Source organism: Parasteatoda tepidariorum, chromosome 1 (genome assembly GCF_982258835.1).
Source record: "Parasteatoda tepidariorum strain Cologne lab strain chromosome 1, Ptep-v5.0, whole genome shotgun sequence".
Lineage (NCBI taxonomy): Eukaryota > Metazoa > Arthropoda > Arachnida > Araneae > Theridiidae > Parasteatoda > Parasteatoda tepidariorum.
Window position 1 is genome coordinate 96984580 of NC_141755.1, and position 22246 is coordinate 97006825.

Sequence of the window (22246 nt, forward strand, 5' to 3'; positions counted from 1 at the left end):
ATTCTGTTTCTTTTCCTAAGTGATCAGTGTTGCAGTTACTAATTTCAAACATTTAAAGGTATTTAATTTTATGCAAATATATTTCAAGGTTAACTTATAAAAAGAGTTAAATGCCTAGAATTGCTCTCAACATGCCTGTCTAAATACTTTGGCAAGCGGCCCTTAATTGGTCAATCTGCTGTGCACCCCTATACTAGAAGAAGTCAAAATTAAATTTTCCAATTTATTATGTATAACATATAAATATACGGGGCGGCGCTAAGGATTTCAAATTATTAGCAAGTAAACTAGCAAAGTATCAAAAGACTTCACCAAATGCAAATCTTGACAATTTTTTATGATTAATTTTATCTCTTACAAAAATATTTTACTGTAGTTTGTTTCAAGCTTATATTTCTTGGACCCTATTCTAATTGGTTATGTGGCGCTTATACCGTAAATTACTGTAATCGAATAAAAAATACTGATTTGTATAGAAAAATTCATTCTGAAGTAATTAAGAGGAATAAATTAAATACATTTTTTTCTTTACGGTAGAAAAAATGATTCACCGAAACAGAATTTTATTCGCATTTGGTAAGGTGGCGATTGCTTAAAGCAGGGGCTAATATACACATTAACATGCATAAATATATATGAATATGCGTATATATAAATATATATGCATAGATATACATATACTTCATATCACACGGCGCCTCTAAAAAAGTGTGCCCACCGCTCTGCAGAGTATCCTAGGCCATCTGTACTAAAATCTTCCCAGACTTTGCATTCAAGTATAGAAGTATTTACTTTATCGAATTACCAATAATTGATACAGACTGAATGCTTGATATTACAATGGCTTGAATGTCACAGTATTTTATTTACATGTCAGAGTATATTACAGTATTTAAAAGTTATAATTAAGTCATAAACATTTGTTTAACATTTAACCAATTTATGTATTGTTGTGTACAAACTTTTATGTACAAAAGATATTTATTCTTATTTTATTTTTAATCTTTCACTTACACAAACAAAATTTTTACATGAAACGTTCAAAAAATATGAAATTTTAAACAAAAAATCCTTAATCCCTTTAACTTTTTCTAAAATTCCGGATTAAAAATAATTTTTGTGAATAATAATAGTTAATAACAAAATTATTTTTGAAAAAATGCTTCTTTACAAGCTTAATTTTTTTTTTTCAAATGTAAACTTTTTGAAGGGGTGCCAAAATTATATTGGCACTAATATGCTTCTAGCACATAGACCACTATTTACTGTCAGAATGTGTGACAAAAAGATTAGAAAAACTAAAATCCAAGATAAAATTGTATTAACGTATTACACTTAAACAATTAAGTATTCCAAAACTATGAATTAACTACGAATTTTTAATATAATCTGTATCACAATTCGCAATATGATAATGTGAAAATGTAGAATTGGATTTAATTCAGCATAAATACATAAGCATATAACTAAAAATAAAATAAATTTTAATAAAAATGATGGTAAATCAGTTTAAATTAATTATCAAGTGAAAGCTCAAAGGACTTTTAGTAAAATTAAATTTATACATAAATGAAACAAACTCTTGCCATTTAAAGTATAACTACATATTAAAATAATAATAATATGTTAACTAAAATTAAATAATATTCACAAATTTTACAATTTCAAAGCATTTTTAAAAATTATAGAAAAAAAAGAAACTAAACTTATACTAAATTTAATGCAATGTAATAAATTTAATTTTATATTAATTAAAGAGAAGATCTTCAAAATTAGAAAGTGTGAATATCACAATATCATTTATATTTTGAAATATCATGATCATGAACATGATTATTAACAAGATCAAAATGTAAACAAATACTTAATTCATAATTTTAATAGGATGCAAATTAATTTAGCAAAACTTTAGCTTCATTCATTTTTATAAATCTACCTTAAATACAATAATGAAAAAAAAATTTAACCTTTACCATGAATACAAAAGTTTATAAGCATCCATGAAAATGTCATACTTAATATCTATTTCATAGAGATGAGGTCAACTTATTTTCAAAAGAAATAGCAACGTTAAGAACAATGAATTGGAAAAAAAAAATAACCTCAAATCTGACTATATAAAAAATATAATAAATAACATAGAAATGTAAATATACCCAATCATAAAGGTTAAAATGGACGTAGTAATTAGACCCAAACTGTAAACAAACACCATAATTCAACAAATAATAGAAATTAATCAAACAAACACATCGTATCAACATTCTACTAGAAAAAAGTACAAAATTTATCCCGATTTATATGAACCAGTTATGATGCGTAGCATTTTTGCGCTCAAGTCTAATGAAAAATAGGTTACGTGAGGGGGGGAAGGAAATCTGTTAATATTCAAAACAAATGCTTAAGTGAAGGAATGCTAAGATTTCATGGATTTCGAAACAAAAGAGGGCTTACCTGATGAAAGTAATAGTCAATAAATACATGTAATGAAGATATAAACACAATCTCCATTGCTTTAGAGATGTCCATAGCCTTAGGCTTCGCGTACTTGTATCACTCGACCAATGACTATCGCACCTGTGACCCTCGGACGAGGAAGGTCAATTTGTTTGTATCATTATTGCACAATAGTAAATCACAACATTCAAAATCACCTTTCAATACGCAAAGTATCACATAACAAATTTAAGTACTTCGTTACAATTCACAACATAGTAAATGATCGTATAATACTTCATTAACATATAATCAATTCAAAGCATTAGTAATTACACGAATAGCATAAATATGGCTGTTTTCTGTTTGTCAAATTCCCATAATCCTTTTCGTTTACTCTCGAACTAAAAGCGCAATCTAATAAAAAGATGTTACATAATTTTCGCAGTTGGAGCTCAGATTGATGTAAAGAGGATTGGTTTAGTTTCTGTTTCGGAAACTAGAACTTATTATGGAACTGAATCTAGTTTTTATTTTTATCTACTTTTCATACAACATCTTGAAGTTGTGATTTTATTAAAACTGTTTTTTCAGAAACTAAATTAATGATATATAGGCCTCATTTTTGAAGTACATATAAAATAATACAAAATTTACTTTAATTGTGAAATTAAGAAAATGTTATTTATTAAGTAATAATAGTATAAATACAGTGTATCAAAGAGATACAGTGACAAAAAGTACTTTATAAATGTGAAATTAAGAAAAGGGAAGTGAATTTAATAATTTTCGGATGTGTAATTGGACTTTCAAAAATTTTTAAACAAATTTTTTATTTCGATTTTTTTTTCTTATAAGACATACGATGTAGAATTCTGTTAATTTATTTCTAATTGATTTGTCATAATATTTAAAAAGTTAGAAATAATTAAGCAAAGCTTAAATGTCCAAAAATTTGCAGAAAATGCACATGCGTGGTTTTATATCCTAAATTACTTCATTCAAACGAAATGTTGAATAATATCTAGATATTTAAACATTCACCTGGAACCTATGAATATAAATTGGTAAAATATTTCAACAATTGAATTCAAAGAAATTTCGAAACTATATTTTCAGATGCAAAAGGCAAATTAGAGCATTTCATGATTCGCATATGCGATCGTTCATCAATGCGATTTACGCATGCAGTTCATCTTAATCATTAATTCATCTCGTCCATCTTTATTTTTTTTTCTTTTTGTTAAAAAAGATTGTTAAGAAATGATGAGGGTTCCTGTAAAATCTCTAATTAAAATTATGCTTCTCTTGGCAAAGATGCTTTTGCATTCAAACGGTTGAAACGCATGCGTTTTTACCGCTTTCGTTCGCTTTGGAAATAAACGCTTTAATCGATTAAATATTGAATTTAATCGTTTGAGAACTTACGTCACGGACACGAATACGGTCTACGTGTTCAATCAGTGTCAACAACGTCAGTTTCTCTCATCATTATAGATTAATTCACGTGAAGTAGTATTAGTTTTTGAAATTTTCACTTGCTTTCTATCTTGTAAGTTACTTGTTAAATAATGTATTTTTTGTATCATAGAGATAATAGTAGTGTACATCATAAAAATTACGTTGTTGTATATTTTTAATGCCTTCCTGCAAGATTAGTGATAATTGCTTATACATAGTTTCAAACTTTTAAAAATAAATACTGTATGCATCTTATTTAAACAGTGAAGTGATGTCTATAAAATTTGAATTATTAATCGTCCGAAGATAAGCATATGTATAATTGTTTAACAATTAGCTCATTTCCTGTAAATGTATAATCAATAGTTCATCCAAAAATTTTAAATCACATAGGAAAGAAATTAAATTAAATGAATAGTTTGATTTATTTTATAGCGATTAAATCACAATTCCATCTTTATATTTTCTAATCAATAATAAAAATTAGAATTCCTGCGAAATATGAGATTTTTGATCCACATAGTTATTGAAGATTTATGGCTTATTGTACTGTTTGACTACACTGGCATACCTGCCAACTTTTAATCCCTTCCATTACGATTTTTCCCAGTGGTAGTAAAATGGAATTAAAATTTCAATTGTAAGCAAAAAAATACGTTGTGTTTGAAGGAACATCAGCTGACAACCCTGATAGTAACGCATATTAATATATATGCTTAATTTTTTTAAGAATAGTGGTGATCAAAATCATTTCAAAATTAAGTTTATAAAAGTAAATATAGTATATATTTACTACCACTTTAAATATAAAAATAAAATTTTACGCCAAATGCGTAAAAGTTGGCAGGTATGCACTGGTTATTATCGGATATGTTTTGAATTCCATTTAATTGTTATTTTACTCTTATACTTGAAATAATTTTTATATATATCATAAGCATTAAACTATTTTAGAAAACTTACTGCTCATGATATCTTGTTAAACATATAATTAAAATTAACAAATGAAAAGGGAAATGTGTTGTTTAAGCTTTTGAAGAATAACATTTTATTAGTTTTGGAACTGTAATCTTAAAAATAGTTTTGTCACAAATATAAACTATTTTTTAAAACTTTAAGAGACTGATCTGTAGATAAACTCTTTTTCACTAAGTTTGATCCTTGGATAAATGAAATAAAACTAATTCGTTGATCAGTAACATCATTTCTCACAAACCCAATTACAAAAAAATTTAGTGACCAGCTTTTCTCGATGAATACCAAATATTCCTTTCATTAAAATAAGTCCATATTCAGGGGTCTTTCTAGGTTAAATTTGCTATCGTATAGCGGTACCTTCAAAAATTCAACTTTAGGGGAAACGGTAGTTTCACAAAATACTTTTTCTTAAAATTTTATTTTTGTATCCCCCGTAAGAAACGATAAATCCATATTTTTGTGTTGATTTATAAATATATTAAGTTTTTACAAATTATGCCTAAATTTTCACAAATTATGTCTAAATGTTCACAAAATAGGTACTTCTCAGGAAAACCTAGACATACCCCTGATATTGTGACGCATTTGTTGTGTTCTAGCAATGTAAGGAGAGAGAAAAAATTATTTTTTAAGCCTTTATTTTTTTTTCCATAAGAGTACAAAATTGACAAAAATTACAATTTTACTGCAATCTGAATTTTATCATTAAAAATCCAAATTTTTTTAAATATGCCAGACAAAATTTACCGATTAACGAAAATCTATGACATTGCTATCTGCGACCTCCCATCCTGGCACCTATGTATAGAACTCTACTAGTACAATATCGATTGTAGGCCCCGTGGCAGAAACACGGCGACACAGCGACATTGTCGCAGAAAGCGACTGAGTTCTTGCAGAAAGATTTTTTTATTTGGGAAATAAAAAATTTCGGTTTGGCAGAAAAAAAAGTTTTCAAAAAAGATTCTGCAGAAACAGTAGCTGTTTTACAAAAATATAATTTCTACAGAAACAGAAAATTTCTGCAGAAGCAATAATGGTTCTGCAAGATTTTTTTCGTACAGAATTGTTTTTCAAGCGTACAGCTGAAGAGGAAAGCGCTTGTGATCCTCCGTTAATCTCCAACACAAACTGGATAAAAAAAGGGGGAAATTTTTTTCCCTTTATTAAGCTATTTATGGAAATTTGCCAATTTCGGCCTCTATTGCTGGTGCAGTAATTTGCTTTGTGTCTTATGAGAACAGAGCGTTTTATATATTTTGCACTTATGTAGAAAATTTCATGCGCTCAAAGATTCTTTTTTTAAAAAAATCATGTCTAGTGAAAAGGTTATTTGTTGCTCTTGTGAAGCAGCAATAATTAAAAAAATTTGAAAACTCATTTTTCAAGGCGGCATTTCGAAAAAGAAATAAGATGGAAGTCGACATCTAGCGATATCAGAGATTTTTTTTCTGGAAAGCGACAGGAAAAGAGGAACAAAGCTTCTAATATAGAAAAAAAAAACATTCTAGATTCGAACCAAATATTCTTACTAGTAGCGATGTCGATAGTAAGGATGAAACAGCATCTCCAAATCAAGAAATTTTAGAAGCAGTGAAAGGTAAAAAAATAACTATACATAAATATATTTTTTTAAAGATAAAATGCCTATATCCTTCGAATTAAGTCGTCGATATAAAAAAACACTCACAATCTAACGATAAATGAATTAAAGCGTGAAAGATATCTCACTATCTACGATTTTTTGGCATGCGAATGAAAACCAGATTGGTGGAAAATATTTTCTGTCGAATCACTTTCAGACAGGTTTCCATACGCATGCGAAAAAAATCGCATCCAAATACCGATGTTTCAGTACTGATGAAGACTATTTCGTTTCGAGATGTTGAATAGACTTGAGCGTATTGAGTCGGAAACCGCGTCTGCGTACTTCGTGTGGAATCAATGCTATATATTTACACAATACAGTGGGACTTCTGTTACAAATCACAAGCGCTGTCTATTTTTTTCGTTCTGAACTTAATCTGGTCACGAAAAAAGTTTTATTTACCTTCTTGTTTTAAAAAAAAAAATATTTCAATAAGTCAGTACAATATTAATCGAATCTAATTAATCTGAAATTGTTTTCATATAGAAAAAAATTTAAACAAAGATTGCATTTATTTTTTTGCTTTTGAAATTCGGTTATAGTCAATTCTATTATTTTAATTTTGATTACTCAACTTTAATATTATTTTTTTCACCTGATTTGTTTCTGAACCTGATATAACAACTATAATGAAACATTAAATCCTACTGTTTTAAACTGATTTCAAATTCAGTTATCTTGTTTTATAAATTTAATATTTTTGTCCACTCTTAGCTATATTTAAATTCTATCTTATTACAGGTTCTGAGTAATCTTTATTTATGCTCTAATAAGCATTTTTGTCTGCAGATCTATACATTTATAATTTTTCTTTATTGTCGAAGATTATGCAAATTTAAACTTATATTATGAAATTAAGAAGAAAAAAATCTACAGTTTTACTCAATGCATGTAGGCTTTTTTTATAAACACGGAGTTCATCTATTATTATAAATTCATTACACATATATTTATAACAATAAAAATATCTTGCAGAAAGATATTGGTTCTAGTTAGGTTTGTCGCAGAAAGCCAGAAAAAATTCTGCCACAGGGATTGTAGGGAATGGGCAGTATATGTATAAAAATGAATCAAGTCTTGTTATCACCTGAAATCTGTGATACAGATGATAACTATAAATTCAGATAGGTTTTTAAAAAGGGAATTTGTATTTTTAAAGTAATTTATTTTGTTATTCCTATCATCACAAATATTTGTTTCCTGTTTAATTGAATAAAAAAAGTAAAACATTAAATGAAATTGTAGTTTTCAGTTTTATTTAACCAATCCATTAAACATTGATATATTTCCTGAAAGTTTTTTCATATATATTTCAAGGTAAAAATGGATCAAGTAATGTCTTTTATTGACCCTGGACGACAGTTCGCCAAAGACTCCCTGCGACTCGTAAAAAGATGTACAAAGCCTGACAGGAAAGGTATACAATATTTAAATTTAATGTTTACTGATTTAATATTGGACATTTTAAATTAAATGCTTTTAAGTGAATTTTGCATGTTTAAATATTCTGGGTTTTTAATGTACTCTGGGTTAACTCTGTAAATGGTGCTTGACTGTAAACCTTACATTTAGAAATATTATTGTTATGGTCGTTTTTAATAATTTTTATCAACATTTTCCTAGCATGTTGATAGAAATGTTTTAATGAACATTGTATATATTAAACTATTATCTGGTTTGACCATGATTGAGGATCAAAAATATAGAAGTATTGGTTATAAGTTATATCAGAATGGCAAAATTCTATATATTATGTAGCACCTAATTGCCTAATTCCTTATAAATTATTCATTTTATAAATATAAAAAGGAGGAATTTTTTCCCAAAAAGAAAAGAAAAGTTAAATGAAATTAGGATATTGAATCTGAATGAAAAATTTCATGTATTCAGATGAAGTATAAAAATATTATTTTAAAAGTACCAGTCTGATAGTACAATAAATTTTTTAGCTAAAAAAAAAATTGGACTTTTTAGTTTCTTAAATGACATGAGATGGATTGTTTTCACATATGACTAAGTTGAGGATTTATTCATGTGCTCAAAAATGCTAAAGGTTTGGAAGCTTTAATGTAGGGTGACCTGGGGTAATTCCTGATCAAAAAATGCAAACATCTATTTTGTGAAAAAAGATATTCAAGATAGAATTTTAATATTTACTGGAAGTTTGAGGGTTTATGAGAGAAGTCCTATGCTACCTTCTTTTGTTTGAAAATCTAATTAGAATTTAAAGAATTTTAAATTTTTAATGATCAGGAATTACCCCTTCTCTTGATCATTTCTGGGGTAATTCCTGATCACTTTTGGGGTAATTACTGATCACCAGTTTTTATAGTAAAGGAGCTGTTTAAAAATAATTATACAATGGTAATGAACAAATAAGACATCAAGACAAAACAAATAAACCAAAAATATATGTTTAAGCAGCTAATAAAACGATTTATTTAAAAGCAAGAATAAAGATTAACACTTTAAATTTTTCAAAAATCTTTGCATTGTGTCATATATTTTAGGCAAGCAACCAACTCGTTCTCGTGTTCTGCTGGAATATAAGAAAGAGTTCCCACATGGGTTAATTTTGCTGGACTTTTTAACTCCATTAAGTGAGAGTGTAAAGTTAAGTAAGGTAAATCAACAGCTCTCACACTGAAATTTTCATTTTCAATCATTAAAAGAAATTCACTGATTTTGCTTTCTAGAAGTTTAGTATCCTTTTTAGGCTTATAATTTCTCACCATATTTATATTAGGTTTATTTATAAACTGAAAATTATTCTAACAATGTACACACATAAAATTAAGGTAGAAGGAAGGTAAGACAAACCAGAAATGGTGAAAATCAGAACACATTTGTTTTGTATAGAGTTAAAAACAAATTTTGTGATTACAGTTAAAATATATTTAATAGTTGTTCCACCTAATAAATATGAACTGTTATTTAAGAAAAGACAATTAGCTATTTTTTTATACTATTTATAAGAATAAATGATAATGATCAGGAATTACCCCAGTGATCAATAATTACCCCATCTGTAGGGGCAACATTTGATATAGTTTCCTATAATCAATAACAATGTTTACAGTAGATGTGAAACAATTAAACAAAAGCTTACACTATTTTTATATCAAAGAAAAATAAAATAACTCAAAATATTTATTATTAAGAGATGGAGGGGATCTTTGCAGAAATGTGCACATTTTGAAACCCATCTTTGAAATGGAAAATACAGAAAGCAGTTTAAAAGACACTTATTTTGTTAGATTAAACAAAAACTATTATTAAGTAAATGTAGTTATACTTTAGTAAAGTGTACAAACATTCTTGTCCATGTCTCAAATTTTTAAAAAAAAAAAAAAAATTTATTAAAACTTAGGTGATTATTATTTTCCCCAGAAACAGTGATCGTGAAACAGATTGATTTTTTTCCCCATAATAAGGTTTTCCTGACACTTAGTAGTTTAATTTATATCAATAGATATTCACTAAATGATTTTATTCAATTATAGAGTTGTAATGAATCAAATAATTGTCTTCAATATTAAGAAAACAATATCTCATCTTTAGAAGGACTTAGTCAATATCCTTCTCCAACTAATACTCCTTAATATGCCCATAAAATCATTTAAGTTGAAACAGTTTTAAGTACAGTACAGAACCCGTTATCCGGAAATCAGAAAACCGGAAAATCAAAATACCGGAACGAAATTTGATAAATTTTCCCGCTATTTTTTTTTAAAAAAAATTTTCCCTCATAAGATTTTAGGATTTTTCTTTCTTTTTTGAAAGATGTTTACCCTAGCATCATTTTGGAAATAATCGTTAGTGTATTACTTCGTTTTTTTAAGATTATTTCCAAATATTTTTTTTTTTAGTTGGGTTTAACAATAAAAAAAACGACTTTCTGTAGCGATTCAGAAAACCGGAAAAATCAGTTATCCGGAATAGCGATGGTCCTGATCGTTCCGGTTAATCGGTTTCCTACTGTATATTAAAAAATTTTATATCTTTTTAAACAATAGATTCCTGATTATTGTTTAATTATGTATTATTTTAGTGTTTTGCATTGATTTTTAAAATTATGCTTGCCTTATGGTAATTTTTTTTTCTTTCCAGAATTTCAAAAAATAGCCATGGCTACAGCTATTGGATTTGCTATCATGGGATTCATTGGCTTCTTTGTTAAGTTAATCCATATTCCTATCAATAACATTATTGTGTAAGTAAAATATTTCAAGTTATTAATAAAGATGTAGAAGAAATATAGTTGAACTTAACTGCTTAGAGCAATTATGTCTTAAAATGTACAAGTATTTATCTTGTTAATAAAAAGGCATAGCACTGAATATAAAATTACTTACTTTTATTGCAGCTCTAAAATATAACTTAAGCTGTATTGCTTAGGCAGTAATATTTTAAATGTAATAATTGAATATATAAATGACTTACAAAATTACTCAATAAATATGATTTATAAAATTTGTTTAAAACAGAGCACATTGAGTATCTTAGTGTTTTGGAGATAATGTCTTCAATAGCTTAAATCAATTTGCAGTCCTTGGTTTGGTCTGTGATTTTTTTTTTTTTTTCTTATGTATTGGTACATCAGTCATTAAATTTCTAAGCATAGTTTTCTCTGTAATTAACTTTTCTATTATGTACATATATATTTATATAACTATTTTGATATTCTAATCAATATAAATTATTAAAAACTGTAATGCATGCATGTCTCAATTTGGGACAAAACTAAAAATATGTTTGAAAATATTGTGTAACATACAGATTTTATTTTGTTATTGATTTCCACTCTGCTTATATTTTTTACAATAAACTTGGAAACCTGTATGTAATCTTGAAATATTTATCCAAAATTTATAACTAAGAGGAATCAATACTTAATAGTATTGATCGATCCTTCCAAATTGAAAACTGATATTAATGCAAACCACAGCTGTACAGAAAATGGCATTTTTAGTAATTGAAGTCTTTCAGTGATAGGTGACTAGTTTTGCATACTTTTCGTCGCCTAGCACATTTCAATGATAAGAATGGATATCTAAAAACTTTCAATTGATGTTGAACCAACTTGACTAGACAAAAGCGATTGAATCAACTTTCAAAACTTTTTTTCATTACTATCGTCTACTGTTAGAAATTCACATTTTGACAGTTAAATATTCACACAGTCACATTAAAATTTTTGGAGTTATTTCTGTGTCTGAAAATCACAGACACCCCAATTTCACAAGTTATGATCAAGCATTCAATAGTGAAGCCCAATTTTTTTTCAAAAAGAGGCTAAAAAAAACTATGTTTTAATTTTAAAATGGTTACGCAGTAATTTTATTTTTCTTGCTCAAAACTATTTGTACTTCTGAAAAGAAACATTTATACATTGATAATTTAATGGAAGTGATATTTTTATTGTGACTTTTTTTTTTTTTTTTTTACCTTGGAATTATGCATGCTAAGTTTTAATCTTTATTTTTGGCTGTAGTTCAGGAGAACATTTCAATGATTCTAAGCTGATTAATATCAGAAAGGTTACTGCCCTATCTGCAAAACTTCAACTTATGCTTTTGTCTTCTTTATAAAAAGAATTCAGTTCTATTTGAATAAACCAATTTTAATCTTTCAGTTATAGGTTTTTTCACCTCTAATTTCATCACTTTTTATATATATATATATAAATTTGAATAAGCGATGTATAAAATTTTAAATAAGCTAATCGAAATGTCACCCTGTGGGTGTCTGAAATGAATATAATGTACATTCTTCCACAAGTTCATAATTCGATGCACATCTTATCAAATTAAAAACCTATTATTTTAAGATTCTAAAAATTATATATATTGTTTGATTAAGGGAGGGAAATTGTTCACTCTGAGCTGTAACAAATTACTTATTTTTCATTGTAGATGAGGGTATTTTTTTTCTGTGAATAAAATTAATATTTTTTGGTTGATCAACTGTTTGTATATCTTTTCATCACTTACAATGAAATTTTCCATTGATTCCTGATTAACTGAAATGTATAATTTATTTTTAGGGGATCCTGAACATGTGAATATTGCAGATTTCTTCGCTTTTCATCTGTTCTCCATATGTTTTAAATGTTGTAAAATTCTATGTAAAATGATGAAATAAAAAGTTTTTACTAAATATTAGCATTTTTTAATACTTGGAAAACACTGTAGAAAATCCACTGAATAATTCAGTTACTTTATTGTTTGTAAAACATGAAAATTCATATTTATTTAGCTGTTCCCTCTTGTCCAAATAGGTTCTAAAATATTACTTGTTATTATTTCAAAACATTCTGTTCTTAAATTATAATCTAAATTATTTATAAGGTTTTTTTTTAAACAAAAAAAATTCATGTTTCCGTTTAAGCTAAGTCAATGAAATTTTCTGCAGTTATTGTTTATAATATAAAAAAAGTGATCACCAATCAATAGAAGTTACAAGCTGATGACTTATTTCTTTAAATAGAAGCACTTGTTCATTATTTATTTCACGACATAATTTATTGTTGGTCCATCAAGTCTCTAAAAGTTTTACACTTTATTAAAAAGTTAGAAAAAACGCCTGATCCAAATACCTGTAGAGTGATGATTTTCTTAGTACTTCTTGGGAAATACTTGGAGAATACTGAATGGAATATTCTTAAAAGGCTACAATCAGAAAATTCTAGCTAAAATTTTTCTAAAATCGAGTATTAATATTTTTTTCAGAAAAAAAAATATCTGTAATATAAAAAAAAACGAATTACAGCAACATTTATATAGAATGTTAAAAGCTCTTACAAAGATTTTTTCCCTTAGGTGGGAAGTAAAAATTTTCTGTTGAAATTATGAAAAGTTTTTTCTCCAGGTAATTATATTCAAAACATGCTTTTCCTGCCTTGAGAGAAAGAAATATTCGTGATTTTTTTATACTTGATGGAGAATAATGGCAAATAGAGAAAAAATGGCAATGATTTAAAAAAAGTTGGTTTTCTTTTCTACAGAAATTTTCAAAGCATTTTTTCCCCCTCCAGAATTATGTTAACGGATTTTTTTTTTTTTTTTTGCATATTGGAGGAAAAAAATGCTCGTGATTTTTCAATTCTCATTTGAGAAAAATGAAGTAAGGAATTTTGGTTTTCTTTTCTGTAGAAATTTGCGAAAAATATTTTTTCCCACCAGAATTATATTCAAAAGATGCCATTCTCATGCATCGAAGGGGAAAGAATTTTTTTATTCTCATTTGAGAATAACAAAGTAAGAAATTTAGTTTTCTTTTCTGTAGAAATTAGCGAAAAATATTTTTTCCCACCAAAATTATATTCAAACGATGCCATTCTCATGCATCGAAGGGGAAAGAAATTTTCATAATTTTTCTGTTCTCATTTGAGAATAATAAAGTAAGAAATTTTCGAAATATTGTGTTTTTCACTCCAGAATAATATTCAAAAGATAACTTTTTCGTGCATCGGAGGGGCCAGCAAATTTTTATTCTTATTCGAGAATAATAAAATCAGATAAAGACTAAAAAAAACGAAATCGCGAAATTTTAAAAAATAACTCCTAATATCCGACAGTTATTGCTAGGAATTTTCTTTTTTAAAAAAAAAAAAACATATCCCGGTGTTTTTTATGCAATTTAATTATACGCGGAATTCAAAATCAATTATTTATTTATTTACTTTTAATGTGAAGATTTGTCTTCGATTAAATTTTGTTAGTGTTACCTAATTCCACGGGATTTTTAAAATTTTGCTTATTTCTCAGTTTATAGTATTTCTACACATAAAATTCGAATTGCGCATTTGAATAATCTCTTTTTGACGCGCTCAATTTAAACCGACAGTATCATAAATCCATGCAACGTTTCGATTGCATTTTCAGCAGTTATTGATATTGATTTTCACGTAGCTTTTAAATATCCTGATATATTTCTGACAGTATGGGAAAATCAAATTGCGCATTTGAATATATAATTTTTAACTCAATGATTCCATCTCTTTTTTAGCAGTTATTGTTATTGATTTCCACATAGTTTTTCAGATACAATATTTTTAATACGATATTAATTTTTACAACAACCAAATCTCGAAACAGAACACACATTTAGTAACCCCTTTTTGAAGAGTTCGATTATCGTGTGATTTTTCAGTATATATTTTTTTTCGGTAATTACTGTTACGGATATCATGTCATGATTTACATAATATGAAAAATGAAGTAATTAGTGTTTTTTCCTCTACAAAATATGAGAATATCGCCCATAATTAGAAAAAAATATTACATATTCAATTATAAGAATTATATTAGATTTTATTTTATCCAAATAGCTTTTGTCCCGCAGTGGACTGATCGTTAAGACACAGTTCCCAGCAGATCACCGAAGTCAAGCATCACTGGCTGCGGTCAGTGTGCGGGTGGGTGACAACTTGGATCAGTCTGCGTAGGGACCGAGGGTGTGCGGTATGGGTCCTCGTTAAACTGTGCTACCGTGAAGTGCTCGACTTCGCGTGCAGATCGTTGGGCTACCGAAGCGGGGGTGCCATCCCCTCTGCAGAGGATGAAAATTGTGATGGCATGTCTTCGGATCATCCTCAGGGATGTTTCCCAGACCGTCGCCAATAGCCCATTGTGCAGCTCTAGAGCTACGTAAATGAACTACAACACCAACAAATAGCTTTTTTTTTTTTTGTAAGCACAACATTTCTGTTACTTTAAACTAGTAACATGTATATTTGTTATTATTAAAAATATCCTGGAGAAAGATATTAATGCTCGAGAGGTTTGTCGCAGAAGCTCGAAAAAATTCTGCCACAGGGAAAAAAATTCTGCCGTATGCGTCAGAAACTTCTGAATTTACTTAAAGGTACTAGAAACTAGACCAACAGTTTTTGGCAACGAAATTTACTTTTTTTTAATTACAATAAATTCATGAAAATTATACTTCATTCAGATAGGTATTAAAAGCAAAAAAAGTGAATTCTAGTGTTCTATAATTTTACCATTGTTTTGTTTATTTTTGTTTTATCTTCTTCAAATCCTATGTAGGTAACAGAAAATTAACGCTAAAAATTGGGTAAACTATTTTAAGGATTGGAAATTTCTGCTCAAATGTGCTCGAAAATTTTATCTTACAAGCATAATGCTGCTCCGATTATAAAAATTATTTTCTCCAAAAATTCAAATTTGCTTGTTTCAAAATGCATTTTCTCTACTCCAAAATGCTTGCGCGCGCTGCTGTTCCGTCCCTATATTTTAATCAAGCCTCAACAGTTTAACAACTCTAGTTTCAATTATATTTATGTCTCCACGTGAAAACAATAAACATTTTTCGCCTGTGCCTACTTAAATTATGAAAATTAACTACTGCATTACATGTTTTTAATCGCAAGCATTTTTAATAAAAATCTAAATTTAATAGTATAATTATAGATGCATAATACTTAGAAATGATTTAATTTTATTTTACCAAATTCTTTCGTTCTTTAACACATTGTGAGTTGATGATGGTTATTTTTAAGAATTTGTTTAATTAGAAGTTTTAATTATTGATGTAATTGTGTGCGTTTTTTTTAATCGCATTAAGAGCTAATTATTGCTGAAACAAACTCTTAAATTGTTTAAGCAAATTATACCCGTTATTATTTAAAAATTCAGGGAAAATTGAGTTCAAGTAAACCTTAAAGTTTCAATTCCTGGAAAAAATCTACCAAATTGCAAACAAATTATTGTGGGATTATTTCCCCTCTGCATAATCCTGACTTTTCCTGCCTTAATTCGTTTGTATTTTGAAAAAAAATCAACATTTGATACATTATGGTTTGCTTAAAGTCTGCCTAAAATCACTTTCTGTAATGCAAAATTTAAATTTCGTGTAAAAGAGTGCTGTGAAGGGCTTTTGCGATATAGCGTTCTCTTAGAAGCAAATTGCTATATATGAGATCACATTATGAATCGTCGATTTTTTGCTTACATATATAGAACACATTCGGTTATAGAACAAATTATTCACGTAAAAATATAGAAAAAGAAGTTAAAAAAATAACATAATATAAAATAAATAAATAAATAAAAATTATCCAAAATTTATCAGTTTATTAGCTATTATTCGCCATTTCATAAAGGAAAAATAATTATTTCTATTTACAGAACACTTGATTCACTTTAAATTGTTGAAAAGTATATTAAAAAACATAATATAAAATAAATAAAAAAAAATTAAAGTCGACCCTTGCAGGGTTTCGAACCCAGGTTTTCCGGGACTACATATCAACCTTGCCTACAGCGCTACCAACTGCGCCACGCTTCGCATTCCAGCCCCGCGAATATTTAGCTTAAAGCACCTCCTCCCGGTTAGTCAACAAAACATATTTTGGGCCATTGTGGGCCCAATAATTGGTCTATAAAAATTCCTTTGGTGCAATTGTTTGTTACATTAAACTCTAATTTCGGGCCGAGCTTGAAATTTATAGGTTAATATTATAGAGAGTAACGGGGCGTGATGTGTGCGTGCCTCCTGATACGACTTTTGTCCCTTTTTCAGCCATTATTCGCTCTTTAACTAGGAAAAATAATTCTTTTCAAATATAGAACACTTTATTCGCTTCAAAATATTGAAAAAGAAGCTAAAAAAAATAAAATAAAATTAAATGAATAAAAAAATAAAAATTATCTAAAATTTATCAGTTTATTAGCTATTATTCGCTATTTCATAAAGGAAAAGTAGTTATTTCTATATACAGCACACTTGATTCACGTTAAAATGCTGAAAAGTATATTAAAAAACATAATATAGAATAAATAAAAAAAATCTAAAGTCGACCCTTGCAAGGTTTCGAACCCAGAACTTCCGGAATAACATGTCAACCTTGCCCACAGCGCTACCAACTGCGCCACGCTTCACAAACCAGCCCTGCGAATATTTAGCTTAAATCATCTTCTCCCGGTTAGTCAACAAAACATATTTTGGGCCATTGTGGGCCCACTAATTGGTCTATAAAAATTCCTTTGGTGCAAATGTTTGTTACATTAAACTCTAATTTTGGGCAGAGTTTGAAATTTATAGGTTAATATTATAGGGAGTAACGGTTAATATGTGTGCGTGCCTCCTGATACGACTTTTGTCCCTTTTACAGCCGTTATTCGCTCTTTAACAAAGAAAAATAATTCTTTTCAAATATAAAACACTTTATTCGCTTCAAAATATTGAAAAAGAAGTTAAAAAAAATAAAATAAATAAATCAATAAAAATTATCCAAAATTTATCAGTTTATTAGCTATTATTCGCTATTTCATAAAAGAAAAATAGTTATTTCTATATACAGCACACTTGATTCACATTAAAATGCTGAAAGGTATATTAAAAAACATAATATAGAGTAAATAAAAAAAATCTAAAGGCGACCCTTGCAGGGTTTCGAACCCAGGACTTCCGGAATAACATGTCAACCTTGCCCACAGCGCTACCAACTGCGCCATGCTTCACATACCAGCCCCGCGCTATATTAGCCATTGTGGGCCCACGAATCCCAGGAAAGGTCACATTTTCAAAAAATTTTCTTTTTTTTCTTTTATTGGTTATATTAAATTATATTATTTTTTTATGTGTTTTTCGATATTCTGGAGGTACCTGCATGTAGGGAAAAGAAATTTTTATTGGGAAAATGGGAAAAAACTGGAAAAATCCTGGAAAATTAGTTTATTTGCTCTTTTTCGACTTCTATTGTAACATTTTGGATATTCTAGCATGCATGTGGTGTTTTCTGTGTGTGAAGTCCAGCAAAGAAAGCATATAGGAATAATTAAAAATAAAGATTAAAAAAATAAAATGGCTCAAGAAAGGATCAAATTTCCAGACCCCCTAGCTCCCTTTAATATCAAGGCATAATTTTCAAACTCGGTCCCTAAGTAGGGGTCTATGGTCCAAACAAGGCTGCTGAATATAATTTTTATAGGCCAATTAGGGGATCACAGTGGACCCCCAATGGTATATTGCGAAGATGAGAGGAGAGAGCTTTTGAAGCGAAACTGTGGCAGGCTTGACGTATCACTGTGGACTGATAAGTAGGCCACCAGACAAGCAAGTTCGCTGCAGGAGAGAGGGGACCTGGGTACGAATCCCTGGGACGGTCAAATTTTCAATAAATTTTCTTTTTTTCGTTGTTTATTTTAAATTATATTATTCTTTTTATGTGTTTTTCGATAATCTGGAGGTTCCTGCATGAAGGGAAAAAAATTTTTATTGTGAAAATTGGAAAAAACTGGAAAAATCCAGGAAAATCAGTTTATTAGCTCTTTTTCGACTTCTATTGTAACATTATGGATATTCTAGCATGCATGGGGTGTTTTCTGTGTGTGAAGTCCAGCAAAGAAAGCGTAATGGAATAATGAAAAAAAAAGAATTAAAAAAAATAAAATGGCTCGAGAAAGGTTCAAATTTCAGGACCCCCTAGCTCCCTGTAATATCAAGGTATAATTTTCAAACTCGGACCCTAAGTAGGGGTCTATGGTCTAAAAAAGGTTGCTGAATATAATTTTTATAGGCTAATTAGCGGGGTCACAGAGGGCCCCTAAAGGTATATTGCGAAGATGAGAGGAGAGAGCTTTTGAAGCGAAACTGTGGTAGGCTTCACGTATTACCGTGGACTGATAAGTAGGCCGCCAGACAAGCAAGTTCGCTGCAGGAGGGAGGGGTCCTGGGTTCAAATCCCAGGAAAGGTCAAATTTTCAAAAACTTTTCTTTTTTTTTGTTTATTTAAATTACATTATTTTTTTATGTGTTTTTCGATACTCTGGAGGTTTCTGCATGTAGGAAGAAAAAAAATTTTTTATTAGGAAAATGGGAAAAAACTGTAAAAATCCAGGAAAATCAATTTATTTGCTCTTTTTCGACTTCTATTGTAACATTTTGGATATTCTAGCATGCATGTGGTGTTTTCTGTGTGTGAAGTCCAGCAAAGAAAGTATAATGGAATAATAAAAAAAAGAATAAAGAAATAAAATGGCTCGAGAATGGTTCAAATTTCAAGACCCCCTAGCTCCCTTTAATATTAAGATATAATTTTCAAACTCAGACCGTAATTAGGGGTCTATGGTCGAAACAAGGCTGCTGAATATAATTTTTATAGGCTAATTAGCGGGGTCACAGAGGGCCCCTAAAGGTATATTGCGAAGATGAGAGGAGAGAGCTTTTGAAGCGAAACTGTGGTAGGCTTCACATATCACCGTGGCCTTATAAGTAGGCCACCAGACAAGCAAGTTCGCTGTAGGAGGGAGGGGTCCTGGGTTCGAATCCCAGGAATGGACAAATTTTCAAAAATTTTTCTTTTCTTTTTTTTTTGTTTATTTTAAAATATATTATTTTTTTATGTGTTTTTCGATATTCTGGAGGTTCCTGCATATAGGAAAAAAAATTTTTTTAAGGGGAAAATGGGAAAAAACTGGCAAAATCCAGGAAAATCAGTTTATTTGCTCTTTTTCGACTTCTCTTGTAACATTATGGATATTCTAGCATGCATGGGGTGTTTTCTGTGTGGGAAGTCCAGCAAAGAAATAGTAATGGAATAATAAAAAAAAAAGATTAAAAAAATAAAATGGCTCAAGAAAGGATCAAATTTCAAGACCCTCTAGCTCCCTTTAATATCAAGGTATAATTTTCAAACTCGGTCCCTAAGTAGGGGTCTATGGTCCAAACAAGGCTGCTGAATTTAATTTCTATAGGCCAATTTTCTATAGGCTTCACGTATCATCGTGGACTGATAAGTAGGCCACCAGACAAGAAAGTTCGCTGCAGGAGAGAGGGGTCTTGGATTCAAATCCCAGGAACGGTCAAATTTTCAAAATTTTTCCTTTTCTTCTTTTTGTTTATTTTAAAATATATTATTTTTTTATGTGTTTTTCGATATTCTGGAGGTTCCTGCATGTAGGAAAAAAAAATTTTTTAAGGGGAATATGCAGGGTTCGTTGATTTAAATCAGCTTGATTTAAATCACGATTTAAATCATGATTAAAATCAAATGATTTTTTTAAAAAAACCATTGATTTAAATCAACTGATTTTTATATATATATTATATTGATTTTAAAAGTTAAAAAACAGTGCTTTAAATTATTGATACTTTTACTATTTTCTTTTCTTAGTTTTAAAATTTATTTTAAATAAATTGCTGCATTAATTAATTTTAGTTAACGAAATTACTTTTTTCTTGGAGTGTGTTAAACACATTTAAAATTACATGTTTAAAAATCTTTTGATTCTTAACATTGAAAGTACAGATTAAAGTAAATATTTAATGCTTTCTTAATATAGACTTGCATAGCTGTAGAAAGTAAATAAACATGCTTTTTTTCAAAAAGCAAATGTTAATTAAAATTCTACCCTTTGATTAAAAAAGCATGAAATTCAAATCTACATTATAGTTTATTGATGGAAATTTCTATATTTCTAAAGCTTGAGGTTATATTAAAAAGAAATTACCTTAATATGCCAAAAATAGAAAGAAAAAAAAAGCTGACTTCAGATATTTTTTTCCTGATATAGTGTCATTCTTCCCTATCAAAGTCTATTTGAAGCAGTAGGGTTATTAACTGGTTTTTATTTTTCTTCTCATAATATGTTTACGGTATCTTTGAAATTATCAGATTTTCTTTTGTGAAAAAAAAATTCCAATAAGTACATAGATTTTTTTAAAAATGTTTTTTAGCTTAACTTATGTATTTTGATAAAGGGTTGAAAATGAATATTTTATCATAAAAATATATAGATTGAATATTTATTTTTTGATGAATAACAACATTTATAAACACAATCTGTTGCATTTATTTTGCCATTTTATTAATCATGAGGAAAAAAAAGAGATCACAGTTTTAAATTAAAATTATGCTGTGCTAATTGAAACTTTGTGTTATTAGTTAAAATAGTATTCTTTAAATTATCTATTTTATCTTGTCTTTTAATTTCAATCATGCCTTTGTATCAAAATGGTCGCTATGCATTATAATGAAAAATTATTTTAGTAAGTTAGAGCTTCTAAAATATTGTTATAATATAGTTTTAATATTATTTTAATTTTGATTAAACATTTATAAAGTTTTTTTGATCATAAATTAAAGCTCTTATAGTGTATTTAAATAAAAATCAAAAAAATCTGATTTAAATCAAAAAAATCCGATTTAAATCAAAATAATCTGATTTTTTCGATTTTTTTTAAAAAAATCAAAAAAATCACGAACCCTGGGAAAATGGGAAAAAACTGGCAAAATCCAGGAAAATCAGTTTATTTGCTCTTTTTCGACTTCTATTGTAACGGTATGGATATTCTAACATGCATGGGGTGTTTTCTGTGTGTGAAGTCCAGCAAAGAAATAGTAATGGAATAATAAAAAAAAAGAATAAAAAAATAAAATGGCTCAAGAAAGGATCAAATTTCAAGACCCCCTAGCTCCCTTTATTATAAAGGTATAATTTTCAAACTCGGTCCCTAAGTAGGGGTCTATGGTCCAAACAAGGCTGCTGAATATAAATTTTATAGGCCAATTTGGGTGTCACAGTGGACCCCTAAAGGTATATTGCGAAGATGAGAGGAGAGAGCTTTTGAAGCGAAACTGTAGTAGGCTTTATGTATCACCGTGGACTGATAAGTAGGCCACCAGACAAGCAAGTTTGCTGCAGGAGGGAGGGGTCCTGGGATCGAATCCCAGGAACGGTCAAATTTTCAAAACAT

General features: G+C 28.7%; 2 protein-coding genes across 2 annotated transcripts in view; one reads left to right on the forward strand and one right to left on the reverse strand.

The window, feature by feature from the left end:
• Positions 1-2930, reverse strand: part of LOC107441856 (uncharacterized) — a 45070-nt gene extending 42140 nt beyond the window's left edge. Inside the window, exon 1 of the mRNA XM_087169309.1 lies at positions 2455-2930. The gene's annotated coding sequence lies outside the window, so the exon portion shown is untranslated. The remainder of the gene's footprint in view (positions 1-2454) is intronic.
• A 991-nt stretch (positions 2931-3921) lies between these two features.
• Positions 3922-12682, forward strand: LOC147816619 (protein transport protein Sec61 subunit gamma). Its single transcript, XM_087169319.1, has 4 exons — positions 3922-3988; positions 7841-7940; positions 10634-10736; positions 12570-12682. Exons 2-4 carry the CDS (start codon positions 7847-7849, stop codon positions 12577-12579), a joined length of 207 nt encoding a protein of 68 aa, XP_087025445.1. The 5' UTR covers positions 3922-3988; positions 7841-7846; the 3' UTR covers positions 12580-12682.
• The last annotated feature ends 9564 nt before the right edge of the window (positions 12683-22246 follow it).

Excerpts from the sequence above, each read along its gene's own strand:
- LOC147816619 (XM_087169319.1), top strand. The coding sequence starts at position 7,847 with ATGGATCAAGTAATGTCTTTTATTGACCCTGGACGACAGTTCGCCAAA. Across the intron at positions 7,941-10,633 it reads TACAAAGCCTGACAGGAAAG|AATTTCAAAAAATAGCCATG; the intron begins GTATACAATATT and ends TTTTCTTTCCAG.